General features: G+C 45.2%; 1 protein-coding gene and 1 pseudogene across 9 annotated transcripts; one reads left to right on the top strand and one right to left on the bottom strand.

Moving 5' to 3' along the window:
* The first annotated feature begins 525 nt into the window (after window positions 1–525).
* On the top strand, window positions 526–26,004 carry GTPBP4 (GTP binding protein 4). 8 transcript variants are annotated; one of them, NM_001253779.1, is given in 21 exon segments: window positions 526–644; window positions 3,009–3,179; window positions 5,856–5,959; window positions 6,041–6,177; window positions 7,166–7,183; window positions 7,186–7,191; window positions 7,194–7,222; window positions 7,224–7,255; window positions 7,257–7,266; window positions 9,026–9,118; window positions 11,039–11,230; window positions 11,310–11,375; window positions 16,903–16,992; window positions 17,270–17,380; window positions 18,708–18,785; window positions 19,282–19,333; window positions 20,008–20,108; window positions 21,597–21,794; window positions 23,040–23,105; window positions 24,254–24,403; window positions 25,315–26,004. In NM_001253779.1, coding segments are annotated over 21 exon segments (1,905 nt in total). In that variant the 5' UTR covers window positions 526–596; the 3' UTR covers window positions 25,468–26,004.
* LOC144576873 (low molecular weight phosphotyrosine protein phosphatase pseudogene) lies at window positions 13,942–14,627 on the bottom strand (annotated as a pseudogene). The gene has a single exon (XR_013519509.1). The product of XR_013519509.1 is annotated as a low molecular weight phosphotyrosine protein phosphatase pseudogene (transcript).

Raw genomic sequence — 26,004 nt, 5'->3', positions numbered from 1 at the left:
ACGAGAAAGGGCTGCAGGGGAGCCGCAAGGGCCTCCTCAACACCACGCGCGCGAGGACGGGGTAGGGGAGAGGGCGCTTGACCTGCTCCATACCCGCAGCCAGGGCATGCCCCACACGCGCGCTTCCCTCCTCCTCTGCGTGTCTCGCCGAGACCCGGGACCCCTAGACTCCTGGATCCTCTAGAGCCTCTGAACCCCTAAACCCCCATGCATTACCCAAATCCCAAGACCCCAGACTTCCCAACCCTGGCCCAGGGCAGTGGCTAGGGGCCTGAACCCGCGTCCAAAAACCCGGAGGTTTTTGTCGGGAGTCCTCGCTTTACACAGCAGGAATTTAGTCTCCGCGCGCCCCCTAAAATCCGGGCGTCCTCTCCCCGACGCCCTCACCCACGGGGCCCCCACACGCCCTTCGTGGCTGACCTCCAGGCCGGGTGGGTGCGCTGTGCGACGCGGAAAGCGCCATAGAGGACGCAGGACACGTTGGGCTGAGCTCTCGGAAGTGACGCACCAGCAGCGCCCGTCGGCGGAAGTCCCACCTTCGCCCGATAGCGGAAGTTCCGGGAGTGCCCCGTCCCCGCGTGCTTACGGCAGCCGGCATGGCGCACTACAACTTCAAGAAAATTACGGTGGTACCGTCCGCCAAGGTAGGTGGCTGCGGGAGGGCCACTCCGACTTAGCGGGGTCGCCGGCGAGTGTCCGGACCTGTAGCCGTGGGAGACCGCTCCCGGGCCCGACCTGCTGGCCGCGTACTCGTGATCATTTCCCCTCCCCCTACAGAATCCGGGGTCCACCAGAGATCGGACCCCCCCAGAGACCCGGGTCCACCCAAAGACTGAGGTCCGCCCAGAGAGACCCGGGTCCCCGGAGATCGAGGTCCGCCTACAGAAGGGTTCTCTGGAGGGGCCCCAAAGGTGACGAGGTGGGCGAGTGGAGGCGGACCCCGACATGTAAGGGAGAAGCACTCGGTGGTTGATGATGAGCCTTTGGGTTCTGGGTTTGGCGTAGCCCCCTCCTCTCTCTGGAAGCCTCGGTTCGTTGCTCTCGTGATTTAACATTTCTTAATTTTTAAATCATTCTCTTTCACTGTTGGATTTGGGAATTCCTGTTCTTTTTCTGTCTATAGCAGGCCCAGACTAAATTCGTACAGCGTTGGTGTGTGTGGCAAGAATGAGTCAAAAAGTGTTGAGCATTAGGACTTTTTTTTATTTTTTGTTTTTTAAATTTTTATTTGTTTAAAGATGGGATTTCACCATGTTGGTCAGGCTGGACTTGAACTCCCAACCTCAGGTGATCCGCCCTCCTTGGCCTCCAAAGTGCTTGGATTACAGGCCTGAGCCACCACTCCCAGCCAGGACTTTCTTTTTGAGACTGAGTTTTTTGCTCTTGTTGCCCAGGGTGGAGTGCAATGGCCAGATCTCGGCTCACTGCAGCCTCTGCTTCCCAGGTTCAAGTGACTCTCCTGCCTCAGCCTCCCGAGTAGCTGGGATTACAGGCGCACGCCGCCAGGTCTGGCTAATTTTTGTGTTTTCAGTAGAGACGGGGTTTCACCATGTTGGCCAGACTGGTCTCGAACTCCTGATCTCAAGTGATCCACTTGCCTCAGCCTCCAAAAGTGCTGGGATTACAGGCGTAAACCATCACTCCCAGCCAGATTGTAGTATTTTCCAGTGCAGGAATCATATCTTCTTTTTATTTTTGATCAACCATATCTCAAGTTTGTTGATGGAATTTGCTCTTTGGATTATATGAACTTCGGTAATGTAATTGACTTATGTGGAGAACTTTGGAATATATTAGTACACCATCTGTTTTCTGTTTTGTGGAAAGATTTGTGTTTTAGAGAACAGATGACTTTACCTATCTGAAAAGGGTGATGGTAATTGTTTGGTAATTGGAAGTTTAAAAAAATTACACCAGGAAAGTTTGGGATTCAGTTCGTCCTAGAAGATGTTAAGTGAACGCCTGTCCTGTGCATCAGGTACTGTGTTACAAAAAATGCATAAAATACCTGGAAGTCATTTGGAAGTCATTTTCAAGAGGGGTAAGCAGAATCACTTTTGACCATAATAGAAATAAAACATGGTTATCATGGAGGACACACATGGATTGGGAGAGGATAAGAGTGTAAGTAGCTGTGGTTAGTATGAGAGTCAAGGGCAACCTCCTGAAGTAGGTAACATTTGAACTGTGCCTCCTTCAGGATGTGTGAATACCATTAGGTGCAGAAGAATGTAGGGGAGATCTTGTGTAGGCCCAGAGGGGAGAATGTGCGTGCCCCTCATAGTACGATACTTGGCAGACGATTGGTACGATACTTCTGTCACTGGACCCTGAATTCCTTGAAGGGACAGTATCTTGTTCATTATGTTCAGCACCTGAGTATCCCAACAACCTTTGTATGAAATAATACTGAATCAAATTGTTGAATTAATCAAAGTGTTCAAGAAAAAAGATCAAGTAATTTTGTGTGCCTAGGTAGTGGCTAGATACATCGGATTGAGAAATCCTTGGGATCGGATCCTTATTAAAGAGAAGTGCTGACTCTTTGCACTGGGAAACTCATTAAAAATCCTTCATCTCCTCAAATAGTCCCCTTCCATGCTCTTAGGAAATTCTAAACAGTGGGTTTTAGTTTTACCTGTTATTTTATGTATTTTCAAAGTCCAAGATATGCGTAAAGAAATGGGAGGATTGTTTCTTTTTCTCAACTGTTTTTTCTAATTTATGGTTGAGTTCTCTGACTACTTAAGCTTCAAAGGTTCTTAGGTATTTGGAAATTAAGATAGCACCAAGAAATTATGGGGTAAAATTTATCTTAGCAGCCATGTGTTTCTTAAAGGCTAGAAACTGTAAAAATGAACAAGGTTGTATATGAAACAGTTAGAGTAAAATTTTGTAATTTAAAATACGTAGTACTGTAAGATGTCAGTGTTTTAAGAGGGTTTCAAATAAATGGATCAGAAGTAGATACTTTTGATTTAATTATGGCTTATTTTCTTTAATTGCAGGACTTTATTGACCTGACATTGTCGAAGACTCAACGAAAGACTCCAACCGTTATTCATAAACATTACCAAATTCATCGCATTAGACATTTTTACATGAGAAAAGTCAAATTTACTCAACAGAATTACCATGATAGACTTTCACAAATTCTAACAGATTTTCCTAAGTTGGATGTAAGTGACTTGGGGGACTCTATGTTTATGTAAATATGAGCCTTCAGGGAACCAGTGTTTAACCAGTTTTGTGTACTCATGTGACAGAAAGGGAGACAGGATAATTGACTTAGACTGCTCAGTAAGTTACTGGCAATGAACCATCTTGTTGAATTAATAAAAGTGGGAACAGAATATGGGTTTTTTGATTCTCTAATAGTCTCTCTTTCCTCCAACCAAACCCTGTCTAAGGGGGCACAAAGCTGCTTCTCAGGCTTTCTGTGTAATCCCTGAGCTTGCAGGGGTGAACCCAAGTGGTAATGGTAGCTGTGGGTTAGGAACGCAGAAGCTGACAGCTCGCTGGTGCATCTCCTTCACCCTCTTTTCAAGGGTTTTTTCCCTCCTCAGCTCAGCTTGGGTCAGTGGCATAAAGTCCACCACTGTTTGTGACCTTGTTGCTTCATTAGTGGATGACAGTCAGTTCAGTACTGTGTTCTTCTCTGGCAAGGTCACATGAGGAGCTATGCTTTTTTCATTAAGCCAGAAACCTTGAGCTCCCTTCTCTGCCACACATTGCAGTTTGCCTGTTTCTTTTTTTTTCTTTGAGACTGAGCCTCACTTTCTTGCCGAGGCTGGAGTGTAGTGGTGGGCGTAGTGTCGGCTCACTGCAACCCCTACCTCCTGGGTTCAGGTGATTCGTGTGCCTCAGCCTCCTGTGTAGCTGGGATTAGAGGTGCACACCATCATGCCTGGCGAATTTTTGGTAATTTTAGTAGAGATGGTTCCACCATGTTAGCCAGGCTAGACTTAATCTCCGGACTTCAAGTGATCCTCCTGTGTCTGCCTCTCAGAGTGCTGGATTACAGGCGTTAGCCACCATACCCAGCCTGCCTGTTGAGCTATAGAAAAGCAAGAGCAGAAACTGATTGGCAGGCACTGCTGACAAAGCCTTGACACCGTGTATAGGGCAGTGTGGTTGCAAGATTACTTGAGGTTGTGAAGGGTGTGGGGATCAGCAGTATAGTCTTAAAGCCTAAATCTACCATTGCCCCGGAATAGTCCCTGAAGGTAGGTGGAGGCAGAGAAAAACATTTGGCTTCTGTGACAGTACTTTTTATTTAAACAAGTAATAATGACTTACTAAAAGACAAAAGTGCTTAAAATAAAAGGCAAAAATTCCTGCTAGAATTTAGAATTGACAGACACTTAGGTTGTATCTATCCAGGGTTTGATACAGTTGTTCAGTAGATGCTTCTTGAATGAGTGGATGGTTTCTTGGGAAAGGGAGAGAGTACCTGGGGGTAAGGAAAGTGATTAAGAAAGAGATTATTCTAAACTGATTTGGTATTAGGAGACACTTGATCTTAGCAAACAACATATTTTGATCTACTGAGTATCAGATGTTTGTGGTTCTTTTTAAGAAGTTTTATCTTTTTCATCCTCAGTATTATATACATCAGAGGTAGGAGAATTCAGATGTATTAACATTCTATTATCTCTTTTAAAGCCGGGGCTAGTTATGTGAGGACAGTTTCAGAGTGGAGAGTTAGATTAACTTGTCGTTCATTGAATGCTTCTCATCTGTCTGGTTCGTTATGAGCGCTAGGAATAAAATGATAAAGGCTCCTGTTCTCATTCTGTGGGGGTGGGTAGTGAACGTGAAAACACACAGCATGTCGGACAGGTGCAGGGAAGCCCTGGAAGGGGAGTGGGGAGTATCTGCTCGGGGAGAGGGAATCAGGCCTGTAGTCAAAGCAGCAGCAGGTTCAGGGGCCTGAGGTCCCGGAGACCCCGGAGGGCAAGGGGTGGTGGATAACATGGGGAGATGGGATTGGAGGAGGTGGTAGTTGGGTTGAGTTTATATGCACTGGTGAGATACGAGATGCTGCTGGCCTGTTGATGTAAAATGCTCTAGTAAAATACAGGGAACATTTAAATCTCTCTGAGATGACCTTGGAAGGGAATGTAGGAAGAAGGGTGCTGTGGGGAGCATGGATGTTTCGGGTGGCGCTGTGAGCAGGAGCCAGCACAGGACTTAGAGAGGGTAGACTGTCTCCCTGGAAGCTGTGAGGAAGATGCTGCAGGCAGGATGCGGGGCCAGCCCCCATCGCTTCAAGAGGTCTGTGAGATACAATGTGAGAGGTGGTCATTGGGAGGTCCTTGAGAGCTTGTAGGCTGTGTAGATGGAGTGGTGGACACTGAATTCTGGTGAGAGTGGCTTCAAGATAGGGAGGAGAGGAGAGACCCAGTGCCTCTTGGGAGCAAAGAGAAGGAATTGGAAGGATTTGGGGGTCACGGGAGCTTAAATTTTTTTCCTAAAGTTTGGGAAATAACAGCAGATTTTTAGGCTGATGGGAATAGTCAGGCAGAGGGAAGGATTTCTGGTGCAGAGTTCCTGAGCAGCAGGAAGGGTGCCTGCAGGGTGGGAGCTGGTCACGCTGGGTCCCACAGCTGCACTGCCATACAGGGAGGGAGGTGGGTGGCAGCAGCTACCACTGGTGCCCACATCCCTTCTGATGCTTGTTTTCCCAGAGGGCTAAATAGACAGAGCCCCTGGCCAGGAGAGAGAACTGGGGAGGAGACCCTGCAGGCCTGAAGAGAGAGGGCAGGAAATTGTTCTTCAAGTGTCACTTCTATGAGGGATGAGAAACTGCTGGCCCAAAGTGACTATGGTACGCCTTTGTTTGTTTGTTACAGGACATTCATCCATTCTACGCAGACTTGATGAATATTCTGTACGACAAAGATCACTACAAGTTGGCTCTGGGGCAAATAAATATTGCCAAAAATTTAGTGGACAAGTAAGGTACTTTTTTTACTGTGGTGTCTTTTAAGTTATTATCAAAAGTGAAAAGAAACGTAACATTTTTTACTTTTTTAAGTGTTGCTAAAGATTATGTGCGGTTGATGAAGTACGGCGACTCTCTCTACCGCTGCAAGCAGTTGAAGCGTGCGGCCCTGGGGCGGATGTGCACCGTGATCAAGAGGCAGAAGCAGAGTTTGGAGTATTTGGAGCAAGGTGCTTGTCACACATCTGCAGGAACCGTGATAGCGTCCTGCTGACAGGATGTGTCCTTGTTGAGGACTTACTCTTGAGATGTCTGTTTTGTCATAGTTTGGAGATGACAGGGTCAGTTATTTTTCCTAGCTTTACCCATGAGAAACAGTAATAGGCTGGTTTTTATTGAAAAAGTGCTAGCACATATAATACGTACAAATTAATAGCGCCGAAAGAAAGTTTATGTATTTCGTATTTAATAGGTAAGGTATAGACAAAAAATCATGAGAAAATGCTGAAAAGTATAAAAAAATAAGATGGCTTGTAGTTTATTGTTGACATTTTTATTTTAAAAAATACTTTGATTCAGTAGTACTTTCTGAATTACTCTAGTAGGATTCTATTGAAACAGTTACTTGCCTGTTTATTTGTGTGTATTCTTACATGACAAATTATTTGGACTCATTTAGTTTTGTTCTCCCTCCCGCATCTTGCAAGCAGTTTTTAACAAAATGTATGATACTTGGATGCTTTGCAGGTGCTTTCCTACAGATCTGTGTGGCCTGCGTGATGGCCCAGGGGTGCCACCTTGGAGCTGTGTTTGTTACAGATGAGGTGGCTGAATGGCAGTAACCCGTGTTTCAGCCAGAACGTCATGGCATGCAGGCTTCAAAGTACACTGTTTCCCTAATGTCATCTTGCTGATGAGAATTGTCTGGACACTTCCAGACATGCTGTTGGCCCTACCTTTGACCTGATGAGTTAAAATATGGGCTTGGAAGGGCTGCGGACTAGGATTCTTAGTACAGCCAAACCTGGGAAATAACTGTTGAATGTACTACATATATACTGTACCCTCTGCAACTATTTTCCCCATCACTGTTGCGTTATAAAAATTGGAGTAAAATTAATATCACCACAGGCCTGGACTGTAACTAAGTTCAAAGGAAAATGTAAAGCAAATCTCAAGCTTTGAGTGTCTTAATTTTTCAATTTGAACTTTTCATAGTGCGTCAGCATTTATCCCGTTTGCCAACCATTGATCCAAATACCAGGACTCTGCTTTTGTGTGGGTACCCAAATGTAGGCAAGTCCAGCTTCATCAATAAGGTTGGTCTGGTTTTTACTGTAAAGCAAATCCTCTGGCCATTTCACTTCATTGTTACTGTATTCTGACTGTGTGGGATTCAGAATGGTCTTGGTCATAATTTTGGCCTCCCAGTTGGTCCTTTAGTCAATACTGGCCTGGACTGCAGGAGGCCCCAGTGCCTGAGTACATCTGAGTTCTCTTGGAGGGGATTGACTTTGTATCTAGATTTATATTACTATTACAGAAACCATTACTTTTGGTTCTTGTGTGTCCTATAATTTCTAAGGAATTTGAGATGTGTAAGTGCATTTTTGTTGACAGCTGGAGAGTTTTCACAGGTGTTGTTCACCTGCCCTGGAATGGCGATGCCAGATGGGCTCCAGTGGCAAATGACACTCACCGAGCTGGGGTCTGCCCATCTGCAGCTGCCTCTGGGTAATCTTGACACACCTTGGTTGCTGTGTCAACTTTCACATGAAATAGTATGTGGTCCAGCAGAGGGGAAAGATGCTGTGTCTCTTTTTCCTTGGGTGTACTCACTGACTAGGATTCAAGTGTCACATTTAAGGGACTCAGTCATTTAGTGCTTCAGGAAAATTTGGCTGAGTTTGAGGGACCCAGGAAGAGGCAAAGCAACTTTAAAATATGGATTTACAACCAGCCACAGCTCATGTGCCAAGAAAATTGTCAAATTTTATGACTTACTGAGTGCCAAGATCACTATATTTTTAATTTAAAAAAAATTTTATCTTTTTGTTTAAATTTTTTCTTTTTTCCTTTCTTTTTGAGATGGGGTCTTGCTCTCTTCCCCAGGCTGAAGTGCAGTGGTGCAGTCATGGCTCACTGCAGCCTCAACCTCCTGGGCCCAAACAATCCTCCCACCCCAGCTACCCAACTAGCTGGGACCACAGGTGCATGCCACCACACCTGTCTAATTTTTTAATTTTTTTGTGGAGGTGGAGTCTCATTATATTCCCCAGGGGCTGATCTCAAACTCCTGAGCTCAAGCCGTCCCTGCCTCAGCCTCTCAAAGTGCTGGGATTACAAGCATGGACCACCACACCCAGCCTCAGGGTCACTTTTACTTCGAAATAGATTTGTAAGTTTCTTTTGTCCAAGGTTGCTATGACGTGGTGACCAGCACTCCTTTCATGTTCCTCTCCTGATGTTTCCAATGCTTGTCAGCTCTGAACCTGCCACAATGAACCAGTGCCGTGGGGCTGATGTGGTGGCCACTGGTCCAGGTGGCTTGTTAAATTGTAGTTTAATTCAGCAAAATGAAAATTCCAGCTCCTCAGTCACATTAGCTACATACTGAAAGTTTGCGGGCAATGTGTGATGGGTAGGCCCTAGTTGGCAGCACAGACAGAACATCTGTCATCACTGAGAACTCTGTGGGCATTGTAGGTGTGGGGCAGGACATGGGAGGGTGAGGGAGGTGGCGGCCTCCGAACGCCAGCCCTCATGCTGTCCTCATGCCCCAGTCCTGGGCCTGGTGGTGTGAAGGGAGAGGTACCAGGCCATTTATCAAAGTTGGTAACTCCTGTTTTGGTATAGTTGTATCATGTGAGGTTTCTTCTGGGGTGTTTTCCTTTCTATTTTTATTTTTTTATTTTAGGCCTCAGCCCAGATCAACTGAAACAGAATTTGAATTGTAACTAGTTCTCTAGGTGGTTCTTCTGTGGTTTTTTCCTAACAATTAGTCTTATGAACACGCAGATGCCATGTTTACACAGAGAGGAAGCAAGGTGATTCTGAAAGTTCTCGCTGCTGTTTCAGGTGACGAGAGCAGATGTGGATGTCCAGCCCTATGCGTTCACAACCAAGTCTCTGTTTGTCGGGCACATGGATTATAAGTATCTACGTTGGCAGGTGAGAGTCTTGACTTTCTTTTTATTTTATTTTTTTAATTTAATTTTATTTTTTTGAGACGAAGTCTCGCTCTTGTTGCCCAGGCTGAAGCGACGTAGCACAATCTCGGCTCACTGCAACCTCCACCTCCTGGGTTCAAGCGATTCTCCTGCCTCAGCCACCCAAATAGCAGGGATTACAGGTGCACACCACTATGCCGGGCAAATTTTTGTAATTTTTTTAGTAGAGAAGGTGTTTCACCATGTTGTCAGGCCCATCTTGAACTTCAGATCTCAGGTGATCCACCCACCCCGGCCTCCCAAAGTGCCAGGATTACAGGTGTGAGCCACCGTGCCTGACGAGAGTCTTGTCTTTAAACAGAACAAATATCTTGGTTTATCTAGGGTTATCAAGAACTTGAAATTTCTCCATCATGATAAAGAAAACTCATCTGAGCTCTGGGGATGCATAAGAACAGGTCACATGTCTCTGAAATAATTCAGGGGAAGCAGCCAGCTGCCAGTGTGGATTTCTGCATTTTGTTAATGTAAAATGAAATTCTCTTTGTGTCATTTCTCTTGTTTTTAATTTTACACACATATATCATTAAAAACAGCTTGAAACATTTTTACAAAATGCATACACTATGAACCCAGGGCCCAGTGATGGAAGAGTGGGAACAACCTGAACACTCTCTTTTTTAAATTCTCCCCTTCAGTCACTATTCCCAAGAGTGACTTATATCCTGGCTTTTAATTATTTTATTTTATTTTTATAAAGACGGGGTTTTACCATGTTGCTCAGGCTGGTCTTGAACTCCCGACCTCAGGTGATCCGCCCGCCTTGGCCTCCAAAGTGCTTGGATTACAGGCGTGAGCCACCACGCCCGGCCATCTTTGTGTCATTTCTAACTCTGTTACCAGAAATGGCATGAATACAGTTTAAAAGCATGAAGCAGGCGGGGGCGCAGTGGCTCATACTTGTAATCTCAGCACTTTGGGAGGCTGAGGCAGGTGGATCTCCTGAGGTCAGGATTTTGAGACCAGCCTGGCCAACATAGTGAAACCCTGTCTCTACAAAAAATACATTAGCCAGATGTCGCGGGTGCTTGTAATTCCAGCCAGTCAGGAGGCTGAGGCGAAGAATCACTTGAACCTGGGAGGCGGAGGTTGCAGTGAGAAAAGATTGCACCATTGAGCTCTAGCCCGGGCAGTAGGGATGAAACTCTGTCTCAAAAAAAAAAAAATAATAATAAGCACGAAGCAGTGTTTTCACACTGTAATTTTATAAATTGCGAAGAAAGTAATAACTAAGACATGGGAGGGTTCTCAGTTATCCCAGTTTTTGTATTTATAACGTCACTAGTAAAAAGAGAAGTCATTTCTCGTAAGGGTGTGGCTAGCATTTCGTTGAGCTCTACAAGGTTCCTCCCCGCTTTTTTGATGTTTAAGTAGTGTGTACTTTTCTCTGACTGCTTTGTTTATTTTATCATGTTCAGTTTGGGAGACTACTTTTTTTTTTTTGAGACAGAAATTCGCTCTTGTTACCCAGGCTGGAGTGCAATGGCGTGATCTCGGCTCACCGCAACCTCCGCCTCCTGGGTTCAAGCAATTCTCCTGCCTCAGCCTCCCGAGTAGCTGGAACTACAGGCATGTGCCACCATGCCCAGCTAATTTTTGTATTTTTAGTAGAGACAGGATTTCACCTTGTTGACCAGGATGGTCTCGATCTCTTGACCTTGTGATCCACCCGCCTTGGCCTCCCAAAGTGCTGGGATTATAGGCGTGAGCCACCGCGCCTGGCCGGGAGACTACTTTTTTTAAATAAATTCTCCCGTTAAGATTATTAGATCTGGTCGGGTGTGTGAGTGACTTCTGGGATGTGCTATACAAGAAGCTCGTGGGTGAGTGTGCTTTCAGTGACATGGTCTGGCTCTCTTAGGTTGTAGACACTCCTGGGATACTGGACCACCCTCTGGAGGATAGGAACACCATTGAGATGCAGGCCATCACTGCCCTGGCCCACCTCCGTGCTGCGGTCCTGTACGTGATGGATTTGTCTGAGCAGTGTGGGCACGGGCTGAGGGAGCAGCTAGAACTCTTCCAGAACATCAGACCTCTCTTCATCAACAAGGTGAGTGTGGTCACTCATGTTTTCCTTCATATCCTGCAGTATGAGAATAATGATTTCGTTATTTTTCTTCCTTGCCTAGCCTCTTATAGTTGTAGCCAACAAATGTGATGTGAAGAGAATAGCTGAACTTTCTGAAGATGATCAGGTAAATCATGTTAATATTTTGAATATTTCTTACTTACTAATTTTGAATTCTCATCTCAGACAGCCAAAGTTTAGAAGAAGGAATTTTAGGAATATTTAGTCCACAGTTGTATTTTATAGTTGAGACAGGATCCTCAGTGGTTTAGTGATGTGACATAGTAAAAACCTAGTTAGTGGCAAACTGAAGTAAAAACATAGGTTTCTGGATTCCTACTTTATTCTCGAGTGTGTGGAAATGTGTATTTGATGGTTGGACTTCTGGAAAATGTGATTACTTGTGAGAGAGCTGTTTGAGAAGAGTGCTCACAGGTGTTACTTCATAAAACAGGTTCTGTGATTAAATAAGTTTGGGAAACGAATGACTGAGTGAAGGAGAAGTTTCTTGGAATTTGGGGCTTTCTGGATCTGTAAGTGATAAGTGTCTGCTAGCTTTCTCCAAGAGGCAGGCAGTGACTGTGGGACATAATTTTTCAAACTAATTGAATTCTACAAACCTTTTCAATAGGCATCCTTTATGATAAATGCTTTTAGAAGCGTGCGCTGGTAGAGTGGCTTTCAAATTGTGGTCCTGGACCAGTAATGTCAGCATCACTTTTCCCTTCTTAATTTCCTCATTGTCCCATTGGTCATTCTGGGACATGTGTATAATTCCCCCTCCCCCTCTTTTTTTTTTTACAGTTTTGAAAGTTTCTCTTGGTATTGATTTCTAGTTTTATTCCATTGTAATCTGAAAAGATACTTGACATGATTTTAAGTTTTAAAAATTGATGAGATTTGTTTTGTGGCCTAACATACGGTCTATCCTGGAGAATGTTCCATTCACTAAGGGGAAGAATGTGTATTATGCAGCAGCTGGATGACATGTGCTATAGATGTTTGGTCTACAGTGCGCTTTATTTATGTTTGTTTATTTTTGAGACAGAGTCTCGCTCTGTCACCCAGGCTGGATCACAGTGGCATGATCGTAGCTCACTGCAGCCTCTGCCTCCCGGGTTCAAGTGATTCTCCTGCCTCAGCCTATAGAGTAGGTGAGATTACAGGTGCATGCCACCATACTCGGCTAATTTTTTTGTATTTTTAGCAGAGATGGGGTTTCACCACGTTGGCCAGGCTGGTCTTGAACTTCTGATCTCAAGTGATCACCTGCCTCGAACTCCCAAAGTGCTGGGATTACAGGCGTGAGCCACCATGCTTGGCCTACAGTGCACTTTAAATCCAGTATTTGTCGATTCTTTTTTGCCTGGGATCTGTCTAATGCTGAGAGTCGAGTGTTGATGTCCCCAAGTATTATTGACCCTCTTATTATTATATAATGACCTTCTTGTCTCTTTTTACTGTTTTTGACTTAAAATCTGCTTTAACTGATACAAGTATAGCTACTCCTACTTGCCTTTGGTTTCCTGCGTAGAGTATCTTTTTGCATCTCTTCTTCGTTTTCAGTCTATGTATGTCTTTACAGGTTAAGTGAATTTCTCGTATGCTCTTTCATGTTTTCATGATTGTGATTATTGTCTTCTATTCCGGATGTAGGACTTTCTGAAGCATTTCTTGTAAGGCTGGTCTAGTAGTGATGAATTCTCTCAGTGTTTGCTTTTCTGGAAAATAATTTATTTCTCCTTCATTTCTGAAGGGTAGCTTTGCTGGATGTAGTATATTTGGCTGGCAGTCTTCTTCTTTTTTTTTTTTTTTCCAGCACTTCAAATATGTATCATTCTGTTCTCTCCTGGCCTGTAAGGTTTCTGCAGAGAAATCTGCTGTTAGTCTAATGGGAATCTTATATGTAACTTTAAGTTTTTCTCTTGCTGTTTTTAGAATTTTTTTATATTTGACTTTTGACAGTTTGACTACAGTGTGCCTTGCGGAAGACTTTTCTAGGTTGACTCTTTGAGAAACTTTGAACTTCCTGGTTTTAGATGTCCATGCCTCTCCTCAGTCTTGGAAAGTTTTCACCTATTTCAATAAATAGGTTACTAAGCCTTTTCCCTTCTCTTCTTGAACTCCCATAATACTAACATGTATTCACTTAATGTTATCCTGTAAATCTCTTAGGCTTCCTTCATCCTTTTTCATTCTTACTCCTTTTTTTCTTTCTGACTAGGTAGTTTCAAATGACAGAGATTTTTTTCTTTTTGTTTATCCAGTCTGCTGTTAAAACTCTCTGTTGGGCTGGGCATGGTGGCTCATATCTGTAATCCTAGCACTTTGGGAGGCCGAAGCAGGCTCGATAAAAAGAAAACTCCTGAGGTCAGGAGTTCAAGACCAGCCTGGCCAGCATGGTGAAACCCTGTCTCTACTAAAAATACAAAAATTAGGAGGGCGTGGTGGCAAGCACCTGTAATCCCAGCTACTCGGGAAGCTGGGGCAGGAGAATCACTTGAACCCAGGAGGAGGAGGTTGCAGTGAGCTGAGAGCATGCCATTGTATTCCAGCCTGGGCGACAGAGCGAGACTCTGTCTCAAAAAAAAAAAAAAAGAAATTAAAAAACAAAAACAAAACTGTCTATTTTATTTTTATCTCATTCATTAAATTTTTCAGCTACAGGATTTCTGTTTGGCTCTTTTTTTTTTTTTAAATCAAAGGGTTTTATTTATTCCTCTGCCAATCACAGCTGATTTCCACCTACAATTATTTTTTAAGGTAAGAAACAGTAAGTCAACTGAACAAAGAGCTGGGGCTTTGGGCTCTGGAAGATTATTACACACTGACTGGGAAACGCAGGGCCTCAGGGTGGGGTCTAGTCAGGCTGGCTGCAGCAGGGCACGAACCTGCCTCAGTGGGCCTTCTCCAAGAACGCTCTGCAGCACCTGACACACTGCTGGTACACCGCCTCAAAGTCAGAGTCATTCCCATAATAAGGACCTTCAATAATAAGTTGTTTTTGTGGATCATAGCTCCCAAGTAGTTCAATTTTAGCTTTGCAGGTTTTAACTTGATTACTTTTTCTATTCAAATCTCTCAGATTGCTTTCATCCATACATAGTATATAATCAAATGTGGCAAAATCTTCTTTGGTAATCTGCTGGGCAACGTGGCTCATGGGAATGCCGTGCCTCTTCATGCAGTTCTGCCCTCGGTAGTCAGGGAGGTTCCCTATCTCATACCCGGAAGTCGCCGCGCTGTCTACCCTCCAATTCTCTGAGATGTTTTGATCAGTTACAAGTTTCCTGAAAACTGCTTCTGCAATGGGTGATCGACAAATGTTACCCAGACACACAAACAGCACGGACTTGGCTGCCGGCTCCGCCATCTTCCCGCACGTAGTCGGCTCTTTTCTTTACAATTTTTGTCTCAATTTAATTTCTTGTTCATATCATGAAATCATTTTCTTGATTTTGTTGAATTGTCTGTCTATATTTTCTTGTTTCTCATTGAGTTTTCTTCAAAAAATAATTATTTTGAATTCTCTTTCTGGCAATTCATTGGTTTCCTTTTCATTAGGGTCTGTTCTGGAGAGCTGTATTCCTTTCATGATTTCTGATTTCCTTGCTTTTTCATGTTTCTCGTGTCCCTGCGTTGATGTTTGTGCATCTAGTAGAACGACGGCCTCTTTTATACTTTCTTCTGGAGTGGTTTTCATGGAGAAAGATTTTCACCTCACTTGGGTTTTAGTGTGCCATTTTGGAAGGGACCGTGACTCATTCTGGATAGGAGCAGTGACATCATTTCTGTGCAGCTTCCTCACCTCCATGAAATGACAGCAATAACTGTGGGTGGCTCAGTTGCCTCAGCTCTGGAAGTTTGTGCCAGTGGCGATGTACATTTTTAATATCCTTGGTGTAAAGTGCTTTTGGGGTCCTGCTATTCTTGTTTTCCCCACAATGACGGACTTAGCTGAGGGGATCTCTCTTGGTGTCATGTCTGACATGGTCTGTAAGTAGCTGCCACAGTACTGGGTTCTAGCTGCCGGTACCCAGATTGCTGTGGGACTGGGGTTCTAGCCTTAGGGCCTTGTGTACCTGTCATGGTACCTGGCCTTGGGGTGCAAGTTTGTTCTCTGTGGTGGATCTGTGACTCTGAAGCACCCCTAGCAGCTTAGGCCCGGGGCCAGGTTGTAGCTGTGACTCCACCCATAGGGTAAGGAGTCCTAGCCTGACTCCTGGGAAGAAGCACTCTGGAAGTTTGAGCCTGGGAAGCCAGGTACAGCTGCACTTCAGAAGCCTGAGCCAGTAGGGAGGGCTTAGTGTCAACTCGAGGGGATGAGGCACTGTGTAGTAGTAACTCTGGACCCTGGGATGGTGGGGCCCAACAGTATCCCAGACTCTGTGCGGTGGCAGCAAGGACCCCAGAATGGACCAGTCCAGCTGTCATTTGGGCCCTGCAGGACAGGGAGGAGTACAGCAGCGACTCCACTTCCTGGAAAGAGTCGTGTCTCTGTAGCTCAGACTGTAGGGTTAGTCCAGCTCTAGGGTTAGAGCAGGTTCTGGAGCTGTTTGCATGGTGGGGCAGGTGCCTCTGCTCAGCCCCTGCTCTGTTTCCCAGGGATGTAGAGTATGATGTCAGCTCCTCCCCATGGTGCATGGCTGGTCAGTGTGGGCCTGAGGGGTGTGACTTTTCTGGGCAGCCCAGGCACTGTTTCCCTGGGATACATGGTACCTCTTCAGCGTAGGTGCTGGGATACATGACCATTCTGGGCATTTCCCAGGAGGGAGGGCGCTGCTTCAGCTTAGGCAGCAGGGAGACAGGGATGCTGTGAGAGGCCAGGTGCTATTTTCCAGGAGGCAGGGTACTGTTGGGTCCTGGAGCAAGGGGAGGTGGACTGGCTCCACCTTCACCCAGCCCTGCTGGGAAGGGTATAGCAGCTGCTGGCAGCTGGCACAGGGATGGTGGGCCACCAGGTTTGGGTGGCTTCGAGGCAGCTTAGCCTCAGAGATGAAGGGGATCTGTGGGTACTTTACCCTGAACAAAACACACTCCAACTGTAGTTCCAACTCCAAGATGGCAGAGCATAGTCGCCACATGGGCCCAATAGACAGGGCCCAGTGTCAGCTCCTCTGTGGAGGGAGTGCAGCTGTGAGGATGCCGGGGGACGCCAGTGGTGAGGGATCTGGGTGTCCACAATGGTGGTGGGGGCTGCTGGCATCCTCTTGCCTACCCCTCACTGTTGGGAGACCTTCCTCCTGGGTCCCATCGCATCACAGCTGTGGGGTGGGTTGCTGGAGGCCCAGCGTTTTCTTTGGGCTGTATTTCACTGTCTTGTGTTTCTGTGCTCACCAGGGTTTGTGATACCCCGTGGAGCTCTGCCTCAGTTATTCATATGTAGTCGTTCGTTATTCTGACTACCTTTGTTTTGGGGACAGATGTGAGGGGCTACTAGTTGGCCATCTTGTTGATGTCATTTGTATTTTCTTAATCATTGAAGAATATGAGGAAAGGAACTTTTTAGGATATGTCTGTTTTTTAAGAGTTTGAAACAGCCACATATGTTGAACAGTTCACATTTGCAACCTCCATCTGCAGAACTCTACAGTTTGTTCTGTCGGGAACTGGAAATCAATAATATATCTCTCATTTTTTCTTTGCATTCCCAGAAAATATTTACAAATTTGCAGGCTGAAGGATTCCCTGTAATAGAGACCAGCACCTTGACTGAGGAAGGTGTTATTAAAGTTAAAACAGAGGTCAGTGCTGCCTTAAGTCAGGTATCAGTCTTTTTACTGTCTTTCTCTTGTTTGATTAAAGTCAGTTGTCGGGATAAGAGTTTTCTTTCTAGACATTATTAACACTTGGAGCCCTCACAGAAGCGAGATGAGTGGCATGAAGAGAGACCCCTCCAAGACCCACTTTCCCCAGTGGACAGTGGTTTGAGGGGATGCTTTGCTGTTCCCACCCCAGACAATTTTAGCCTAAAGCAGCTGCTGTAGAATGCGTTGGTGACTTTGCTTTTTACATTATTAGGCTTGCGATAGGCTTTTGGCTCATCGAGTGGAAACCAAAATGAAGGGAAATAAAGTGAATGAGGTGCTGAATAGACTACACCTGGCTGTCCCAACCAGGAGGGACGATAAGGTAAGACGGCTTACCCTGGGACAGATGCCCTCCATGGGCCTTTTCTAGAAGCCTCAGATCCAGTTTCACACACACACTGGTGGATATTGTGGGTGGGCCTCAGTTTCACCTTCTTGTGTAAAGAATCAAGAAGGTGGAGAAAAGTGCAAAGTGCCGTGTGGCACCCGCTTCTCACTTCATGACGCATCACCGTTAGTCTAGTTTATCCTTCTAGAAATGTTTCTGATAGAAGCTTAATTTTTAAAAAGTCTATAAACACAGCTGGAAATCTGTTTTATTCTCTAAATTTTGATTTCTTTGGCCGAGTGAGGTGGCTCATGCCTGTGATCCCAGCACTTGGGAGGCCAAGGTGGGAGGACCACTTAAGCCCAGGAGTTCAAGACCAGCCTGGGCAACATAGTGGGATCCTGTCTCTATTTTAAAAAAATGTAAATAATAGATTTTAATTATTTGTCCTTTGTGGATGGGTGCACATCATTGTGCTGTGTCTTAATGTTTTATTGCAAATGTGTCTGGACTTCACGATGTGGTGCTGACAATGTTGCTGTCCCACAAACTCCCTCCTGGTTTGTGCTTCACTGGCATTGGGGGCTGTATCTTTCCTTATGTCCTCGATGCGGTTGGTTGCTAACTCTGTCCATCTTGTGGTGTAAAAATGGTTTTATTGTTGTGTGTTTCTGTAACGATGGGTGCGGGTAAGTGCTTTTGTCTGCTTATTGGCCTTTTCAGTTCTTTAGGTTATTTTTTACTCACTGATTTGTTATTTTTATATTAAAAAGGTTGGATACTTGTCAGATACATTATAAATATTTTTTTCTCTTTCTGTCACTTGCCTTTTTAACCTCAAATGAGTTGTACATTTTTGAACTATTAACATATATTAATATTTTATTTCTGACTGTTGAGGTTTGCATCATGCATAGAAAGGTCTATCATTCATTGCTAAGTCATTCTGACCTGAGTATTGAATATTTGTCGTATCTTTCTGTTGAATTCTTATATGCACTTGAGTTTATGTCTAAATTTCTTTAATTTGTTGATCCACCGTTATTTCTTATCACTTTCTTCCATAATTTTTCACGATAATCATGATTTCATTTTTTCCTGAATAAACTTTGGGATCAGTTTGTGGAGTCCTCCTGGTCTCCGTGCTCAAACTGACCTTGAAACTGACTCCTCTCCCCTAAAATAATCTGTTGGTATTAATTGGTCTGGGTGTGGTCTTCTCTTCCCCTTGCATATAGGGAATTTGCTTCTACTTTTTTGGTTTTGTAAGTATCTCATTCAGCAGGCGTTCCACGTAAATACTTACTTGATGTCTTCTCAGGAGAGGCCCCCTTTCATCCCTGAAGGAGTGGTGGCACGCAGGAAGAGAATGGAAATGGAGGAGCCCAAGAAAAAGAGGGTATGCTGCCGGAGCTCTCACCTGGAGTTCTCATGGGGGCGGGCAGGGGCCTGGGGCATTGAAGCGGAGCCGCGGGTGTCCAGGTGTCAGGCTGTGGACACAGCAGTGAGCCCCCCGCAGAAGCCCCTCTCGTGGAGCTCTGGCTTGAGGGAAGAACAAAATGAATGAGTAGGACAGACAGTCCACAGATGGCCAGAAACAGCCTCCCTACCAGTCAAGGAAGGTGAGCCTGCTAATACTGTGAGGGCTGGAGAGAGGAGGTTTCATATGACAAGAAGGGGGCAGAGCACTGAAGGGCATGGAAGGTGAGCCTACTGATAGTGAGAGGGCTGGAGAGAGGCAGTTTCATAAGACAAGAAGGGGCAGAGGACTAAAGGTCATGGAAGGTGAGCCTACTGATAGTGAGAAGCTGGAGAAAGGTGGTTTCATAAGACAAGAAGGGGCAGAGCACTGAAAGGCAAAATGAAGCTGATGATAATTTCTCTTTCCATTGCAGGAACGAGATCTTGAGCTGGAAATGGGAGATGATTATATTTTGGATCTTCAGAGTAAGGGCCAGAGTGTGGTCATTATTTTAAAATGCCGATTACACATGAAATATTTCAGAAAAGTGGAAAAAGACTTTAATGAGTAAAAGTGTTTTAGCCTATTTATCAACTTTTAATTTCTTGAAGAGTAAAAGTTGTATCCTGAGGGCCAGGTGCAGTGGCTGATGCCTATAATCACAGCACTTTGGATCACCTGTGCTCAGGAGTTCGAGACCAACCTGGGCAACCTGGCAAAACTCTGTCTCTACAAAAAAATACAAAGATCAGCCGGGCATGGTGATGTATGCCTATAGTCCCAGCTACATCGGAGGCTGAGGTGGGAGGATCACCTGAGTCCGGGAGGTTGAGGCTGCAGTAAGCAGAAATCACACCACTGCCCTCTAGCCTGGATGACAGAGTCGAGACTCTGTCTCAAAAAAAAGTTGACAGCACTCAGTGAGAGTTCTTCCATTATTTTCTGTTGTTTTGGGATGGTAGGGTGGTTTTTGTAGTTCTTGCGCATGTGGGTGTTGAATAAGGGTGATGCTGTACACGGCACCGCACGTGGAATTGCATGCAGTGCTCTCATGCGGTGGAGTCACATGACTTACCATCAGTCGCAACTCATTTTACGCACATAGTACTTGAAGAAATTAAAAGCTACTGTAAATGTGACCACTTTTTTCTAACTTTAGAGTACTGGGATTTAATGAATTCGTCTGAAAAACATGATAAGATACCAGAAATCTGGGAAGGCCATAATATAGCTGATTATATTGATCCAGCCATCATGAAGGTTTGTGTCACTTTTTAAATTGTGGGTTTTTTTTTTTTTTTAAATTATAATGTTACTGCTGGAAGATAGCAGCACAGCTTTGGCTCAACCGGGCCTGTCCCCTTCATTTTCCTACACCCACTGCCTCCATCCCGACTCTGCCCGAGCACCACTTTCCCCATTCTGGGTCTCTGGTGGAGACCCTCCGCCCTGGCTGAGTACTGCTGTGCCTGTCCCCTTCATTCTCCTACACCCACTGCCTCCATCCAGACTCTGCCCCCGCACTACTTTCCCCACCCCGAGACTCTGATGGAGACGCTGTGCCCGTCCCCTTCATTCTCCTGCACCTCTTTTGCACCCCGAGACTCTGGTGGAAACACTTGGCACTGGCTGGGCTCTCTGTGCTGGGCTCTGTGCTGGGCCCTCTTTCTCGGGAGCTCTGCTCTGTCACATCTTTTTCCTGCCTCACTCCCCTCCCTACTTGCTTTTTCTTAGCATATAAATGTTCACAAGTTTTATTCATCTTTTTAAAAAACAAAAACATACTTAAACATGTCCCCCATTAGTTGCTATCCTGTCTTTTTCTTTTAGTTGAGCTTTTTGGAAAATGCTACGTACAGTACTTGCCGGCTGCGTGTCCTGTTTCCACCCCGTGGTTCCCGTAGGCGCTCGGTAGTCTAGTTCATGTTTTCAGTCTCGTGTCTCTGTGCTCCTTGCACCTCCATAGCAGATTCTGGGGCAGTATCTCAATTCTGTTGGTGCCCGAGGAGTCACCTCAGGGCATCTGCTCTCGCCACTGCTGGGGCCTTCGTCCAGCCTGCGCCCTCACTGACTACAGTGGCCACCTGCTTTCCCAGCCTTTTCCCTCTGCCGTCCACGCTCCTGGGCGAGAGAAGCCTTGGTTCTCCCCTCCTCCGATCCAACTGTGACCATGTCATCCCCTTCTGTGAGGCCTGGCCGCCCAACTTCACCCTCTGTGCTCCTGGGCAGAGTCTCACACAGGCACATCTGCCTATTGGGCTCCTGACCAGGTTGCTTCATTAGGGTGTGATGAACTTGCATGTATTTCCTTGTCATTTTTGTCATATGAAAAAAGTAGCCAGTGAGGCGGTATCTGCGGTGAGGTTAGAACGGATACATGGGACGTGGCACGAATTCTGTTTCTCAGGACTAAGCTCCTTTTGTGTGTCTGCTGGGAGCATTGGAAGTCAGGGGGGCGGTCTCTGCACATTTTAAGCCTTGGAGTTTCATTGTTTTAAAGAAGGAAAATGGTGCACAGCAGTTACTGACTTGCTGGCAGCTGGTGTTCATGTGGTGTCCATTTTCATCATGGAACCCGCCCTGTGAGCTACACTGTGCATAGATAGGCAGGGCCAGGTGGGACCGGACCAGGGCATTCACTCCATCCTCCGAGGCAGGGAAACAGCTCTCCTACACATGCTGCCACACTCACTCACTTAGGACTTTGTGCACTGTTAATTTTGATTAATTACAACTCTATTTTAAAAGAAATTGGAAGAATTAGAAAAAGAAGAAGAGCTGAGAACAACTGCTGGAGAGTATGACAGTGACTCTGAGAGTGAAGATGAGGAGATGCTGGAGATTCGACAGCTGGCAAAGCAGATTAGAGAGAAGAAGAAGTTGAAAATTCTGGAGTCCAAAGAAAAGAATACACAGGGACCCAGGATGCCTCGAACTGCTAAGAAGGCAAGTTTGTGTCTTTCTAAAGAGATGTGATTTATTTTTTGCAAATTGGATTCCTGTGTAACATTGCTAAATAAATCTATGGCCATTATTTACCATTTATGGCCATAAGATTGCACATTCTTCTTTTGTTGGTGTATGTGGATTTGCAGTATGGCTCACGTCCTGATCTTTTATATTCTGGTTACTGTGTCCTTTCTTGGTGACTTTCAGCTTCGAGTTTAGCACTGTTATGGATCCAGTCATTTTGCAGTTGTACAGATAAAAATTGTTTATCTGTTCAAGGCATCAGTGTTTAAGGCAATCAGTTAACATTTTCCTGTTCTTATTTTTTCTTTTTGGAGACGGAGCCTTTCTGTGCTGGCCAGGCTGGAGTGCAGTGGTGCAGTCTTGACACACTGCAACCTCCACCTCCCAGGTTTAAGTGATTCTTCTGTCTCAGCCTCCTGAGTAGCTGGAATTACAGGCACCTGCCACCACACCCGGCTAATTTTTTTTACTTTTAGTAGAGACGGGGTTTCACCATGTTGGCCAGGCAGGTTTCAAATTCCTGACCTCAAGTGATCTGCCCACCTTGGCCTCCCAAAGTGCTGGGATTACAGGCATGAGCCACCACGCCTGGCTGATTTTCTTGCTCTTTAATTGCTGCATTAAATCTGGACTCTTTAGCAATTTACAGGAACCTGACTCAAAAGGCAGTTTGTTGGCTCTGTGGCAGGGTGGGATGGGGCAAAAGAAAGACCAGGTAGAGGGCAGTTAACATGTAACTGGAGGGGAAGCAACTTGACATTCAGGATACATCGTTTTCGTATGGTGGCAAGTGACTGGTTATGGTGGACTTGGACATTTTTGTACTTTTCTGGGTGGGGCTCAGCCATCCCTGGGAGGAGAGAGGTTGGCACACTGCCTTTGTCTTAGGCCACCTTGCTAACCTCAGCTTTAGTGTCTCACCTGTAATGGAGACGGTCACTCTCTCCCATGTTGTGGTGAAGAGTAGACAGACGTGGAGGATATGCCATGTCTTACCACAGCAATTGCTCCATAAATGTTAGTTTTCATGGGATTTAATTGAGCTATCCAAAAACATGAAAGCAAGGCCCAGTAAAAATTACAACTTCTAAAATAATTGTTGGAATATATATATATATGTGTGTGTATATATATATATATTTTTTTCCTATGAAGTTTTTTCAACATTTCATCAAACTAATTTTACTTAAAGAAAATAGGTCATTTTTTTCTTCTCAGGTTCAGAGGACAGTTTTGGAGAATGAGATGCGTAGTCTTGGTGTTGACATGGACGATAAAGACAACGTGAGTGTGGGGGGCGGTTCACGTGTTCATGTGGCTGGATTCACCTTTTTAATAAAACCAGCTGGGCGCCATGGTTCACGCCTGTAATCCCAATACTTTGGGAGGCTGAGGCAGGTGGATCATCAGGTCAGGAGTTTGAGACCAGCCTGGCTAGTATGGTGAAACCCCATCTCCACTAAAAAAATACAAAAAATCAGCGGGACATGGTGGCATGCACCTGTAATCCCAGCTACTCAGGAGGCTGAGGCAGGAGAATTGCTTGAACCCGGGCGGTGGAGGTTGCAGTGAGCTGAGATTGTGCTACTGTACTCCAGCCTGGGCAACAGAGCGAGACTCTCTCTCAAAAGAAAAAAAAAGAAAACCAATGTCCTGGAAAGCCGTGGGAAATTATAGCTAAAAGCAATGAGAGCTTCCAGTTTTTCTCTTGAGATTTTTGCTGGCTCTGGGTGTGGGTTGAAGTGATGGCTTGAGGATTTCCTGACCCTCAGTCTGGGTTGAAGTGGTGGTTTGAGAATTCACTGGCCCTGGAGCTGGTTTGAAGCGGTGGGTTTAGGATTCCCTGACCCTGGGTCTGGGTTGAAGTGGTGGGTTGAGGCTGCACTCTAGCCTGGGTGACAGAGCAAGACTCTGTCTCAAAAAGAAAAAAATCCACAGGCAGCATGAGGCAGTGCCGTGATGTGCCTGGATGTGGCTGCAGACCCTGTCCTCTAGATGTGTAGTCTGCAGTTTCTGTCTGATGATTGTCCCTTTGTGTTCGTATCAGTAACCCCAAAAATGGGGCGATGAGGGAGAGAGCTTTATTTATGTCTGAAATATAAATTGTGATGTGATACTCTAATAATCATTTTTAAATGAGAGTTTGAGTTTAAGTGGAGTTAAAGTCGGCTTTCTTACATAAAGCAGCTTCTGTTAAGCAAATAACAATACTTGACCAATAACTAATGTGAAATTGTTACTAATGTGAAATTGACATGGAAAATATCACTAATATGAAAATACTGTGTATATTTTCAAGATCTTTAGCCCATGTGGTAATGGTTCAAACACTCCTCTCCTCCCCTCTTGCTGGGGTGACCTCATGTCTGCTGCTGAGCCTAGAGGCGGGGCTGGGGTCCTGAGCACTGAGCGTTGCTTTCCCTGCTTTGCAGGCCCACTACGCAGTCCAGGCAAGAAGATCCCGGAGTGTCACTAGGAAAAGAAAGCGGGAAGACTCTGCTCCCCCCTCCTCTGTGGCCCGGAGTCGGAGTCGGAGTTGCTCTCGAACTCCACGTGACGTTTCTGGTCTTCGGGATGTCAAGGTCAGTTTCTGTGCCATGTAATGGAATAAAATAACAATCTCTGCTGTTTACTGCACAGGGTTCAGGGCAGACACCAGCGGCTGTCATTTGCAGGGGCTACGGCAGGGGTTGTGTGCCCTCATTTTGTGGCATCCTTTAGAGGAGAGCTTGGGCCAGAGTGCAGGCAGACGCCCCTGGACAGTTGTCCTGGATGGACCAGTCCCCTGGAGCTTTCCTTCCTCAGAGTGGGGGCAGAGCACGGTTGACAGGACCTGCAGTCTGAGATCAGGCCCTGCTGTCTGAAGAGGGCCAGCAAGCACTGCTAAGCACCAGGAGTCCTCCAGTCCCAGAAAGCCCATGGGAACTGCTGGGTTGACTGGTGGATCATGCTCACCCTTCGGTTGCAGGAATGTTTCCCCCCAAATGGAGAACTTGAGTCACATTTAGCTCATTTGTAGTGTCTTTTGGCAAAGACACTTTAGACGTACAGTCTCTCTTGCTGAAATGTCCTTTTATTAAACACAAAAACTTGTAGTTTCAGCATTGTGGACATGTAGGTGCCAGAGAAAGTCTCTTTATAAACTGCCGAGGTCTCCTTCGTGGAAGCCTGAGTTTCACTCCCCTGTGCCATTTCCATCGTGAAACCTGGCTTGTGTAAGAGGGAGTTAGACAGGTGTGTTCTAAACTTCTAGGTCTAAAATGTATCTAGTCCTGGCTATAAAACCTGTCCTAGGTATGATTTTTAACCAGTCTTTATACAAAAATATTCACTGGGTTCCTGCAGATACTGTTCTGGGCCTAAGAGAAAAGAGATGTAACAGGGCCTCTTCACGGAGCAGGCCTGAGCCATTGAAACATTGTCACCAGTAGTTAAATTTCAGAATGGAAAATTGGTTTTAAGTAATGAATGTAATTTTTTCTCTTCTTTTTAGATGGTAAAGAAAGCCAAGACTATGATGAAGAAAGCTCAGAAGAAGATGAATCGGTTGGGGAAGAAAGGGGAGGCAGATAGACATGTGTTTGATATGAAGCCCAAGCACTTACTCTCTGGAAAGAGGAAAGCTGGCAAAAAGGACAGGAGATAGGATCCCTGCCGTTGGCGTGGCTTGGCGAGGCTGCGGCTATTTGCTGGCTTGGTACAGTATGGTTTCATGAAATTGGAGTTATCTATAAACTGAAAAAGACAATCAGTAAAGCACTTGCTGCTTTGCTGAAAACTATGGTTAACCCTGTATAGATGTGGGCAATGTTTGTCACTGCATAATATTACAAATATTTTGAGTAGACAATGTTTCTACATTTAATGGAGTATCTATCAGTTGCTTCAGATTTTCAGAACTGGGAAGATTTACTGGTGTAACTTGGGTTATTTTTGATGGAGAAAAACCTTATTCTCTGTAGTAAGAGCTTGGGAGCAAACACGTTTATGAGTGTGTCAGAATCCCATGCTTAAAATACCCTCTTAAATTATTTTCTAGTCTTTTTGTACAATGTCTCATTGTAATCTGTCTTCAACTGTTTAATGCAAAATAAACCTCTAGAAGAAAGTAGTTTTGATTTATTTAGCTCATTTTTTGGTTTATAGTCACTGTTGATTCGGCCAAATGAAAAAGCAAAAAACA

This window comes from Callithrix jacchus, chromosome 7, assembly GCF_049354715.1.
Source record: "Callithrix jacchus isolate 240 chromosome 7, calJac240_pri, whole genome shotgun sequence".
NCBI classification, from domain to species: Eukaryota; Metazoa; Chordata; class Mammalia; order Primates; family Cebidae; genus Callithrix; species Callithrix jacchus.
This window is presented reverse-complemented; position numbering and strand designations above follow the sequence as displayed.

Excerpts from the sequence above, each read along its gene's own strand:
- GTPBP4 (XM_054258404.2), top strand. The coding sequence starts at position 597 with ATGGCGCACTACAACTTCAAGAAAATTACGGTGGTACCGTCCGCCAAG. Across the intron at positions 11,231-11,309 it reads GACCTCTCTTCATCAACAAG|CCTCTTATAGTTGTAGCCAA; the intron begins GTGAGTGTGGTC and ends TTCCTTGCCTAG. Across the intron at positions 16,993-17,269 it reads TTATTAAAGTTAAAACAGAG|GCTTGCGATAGGCTTTTGGC; the intron begins GTCAGTGCTGCC and ends TTACATTATTAG.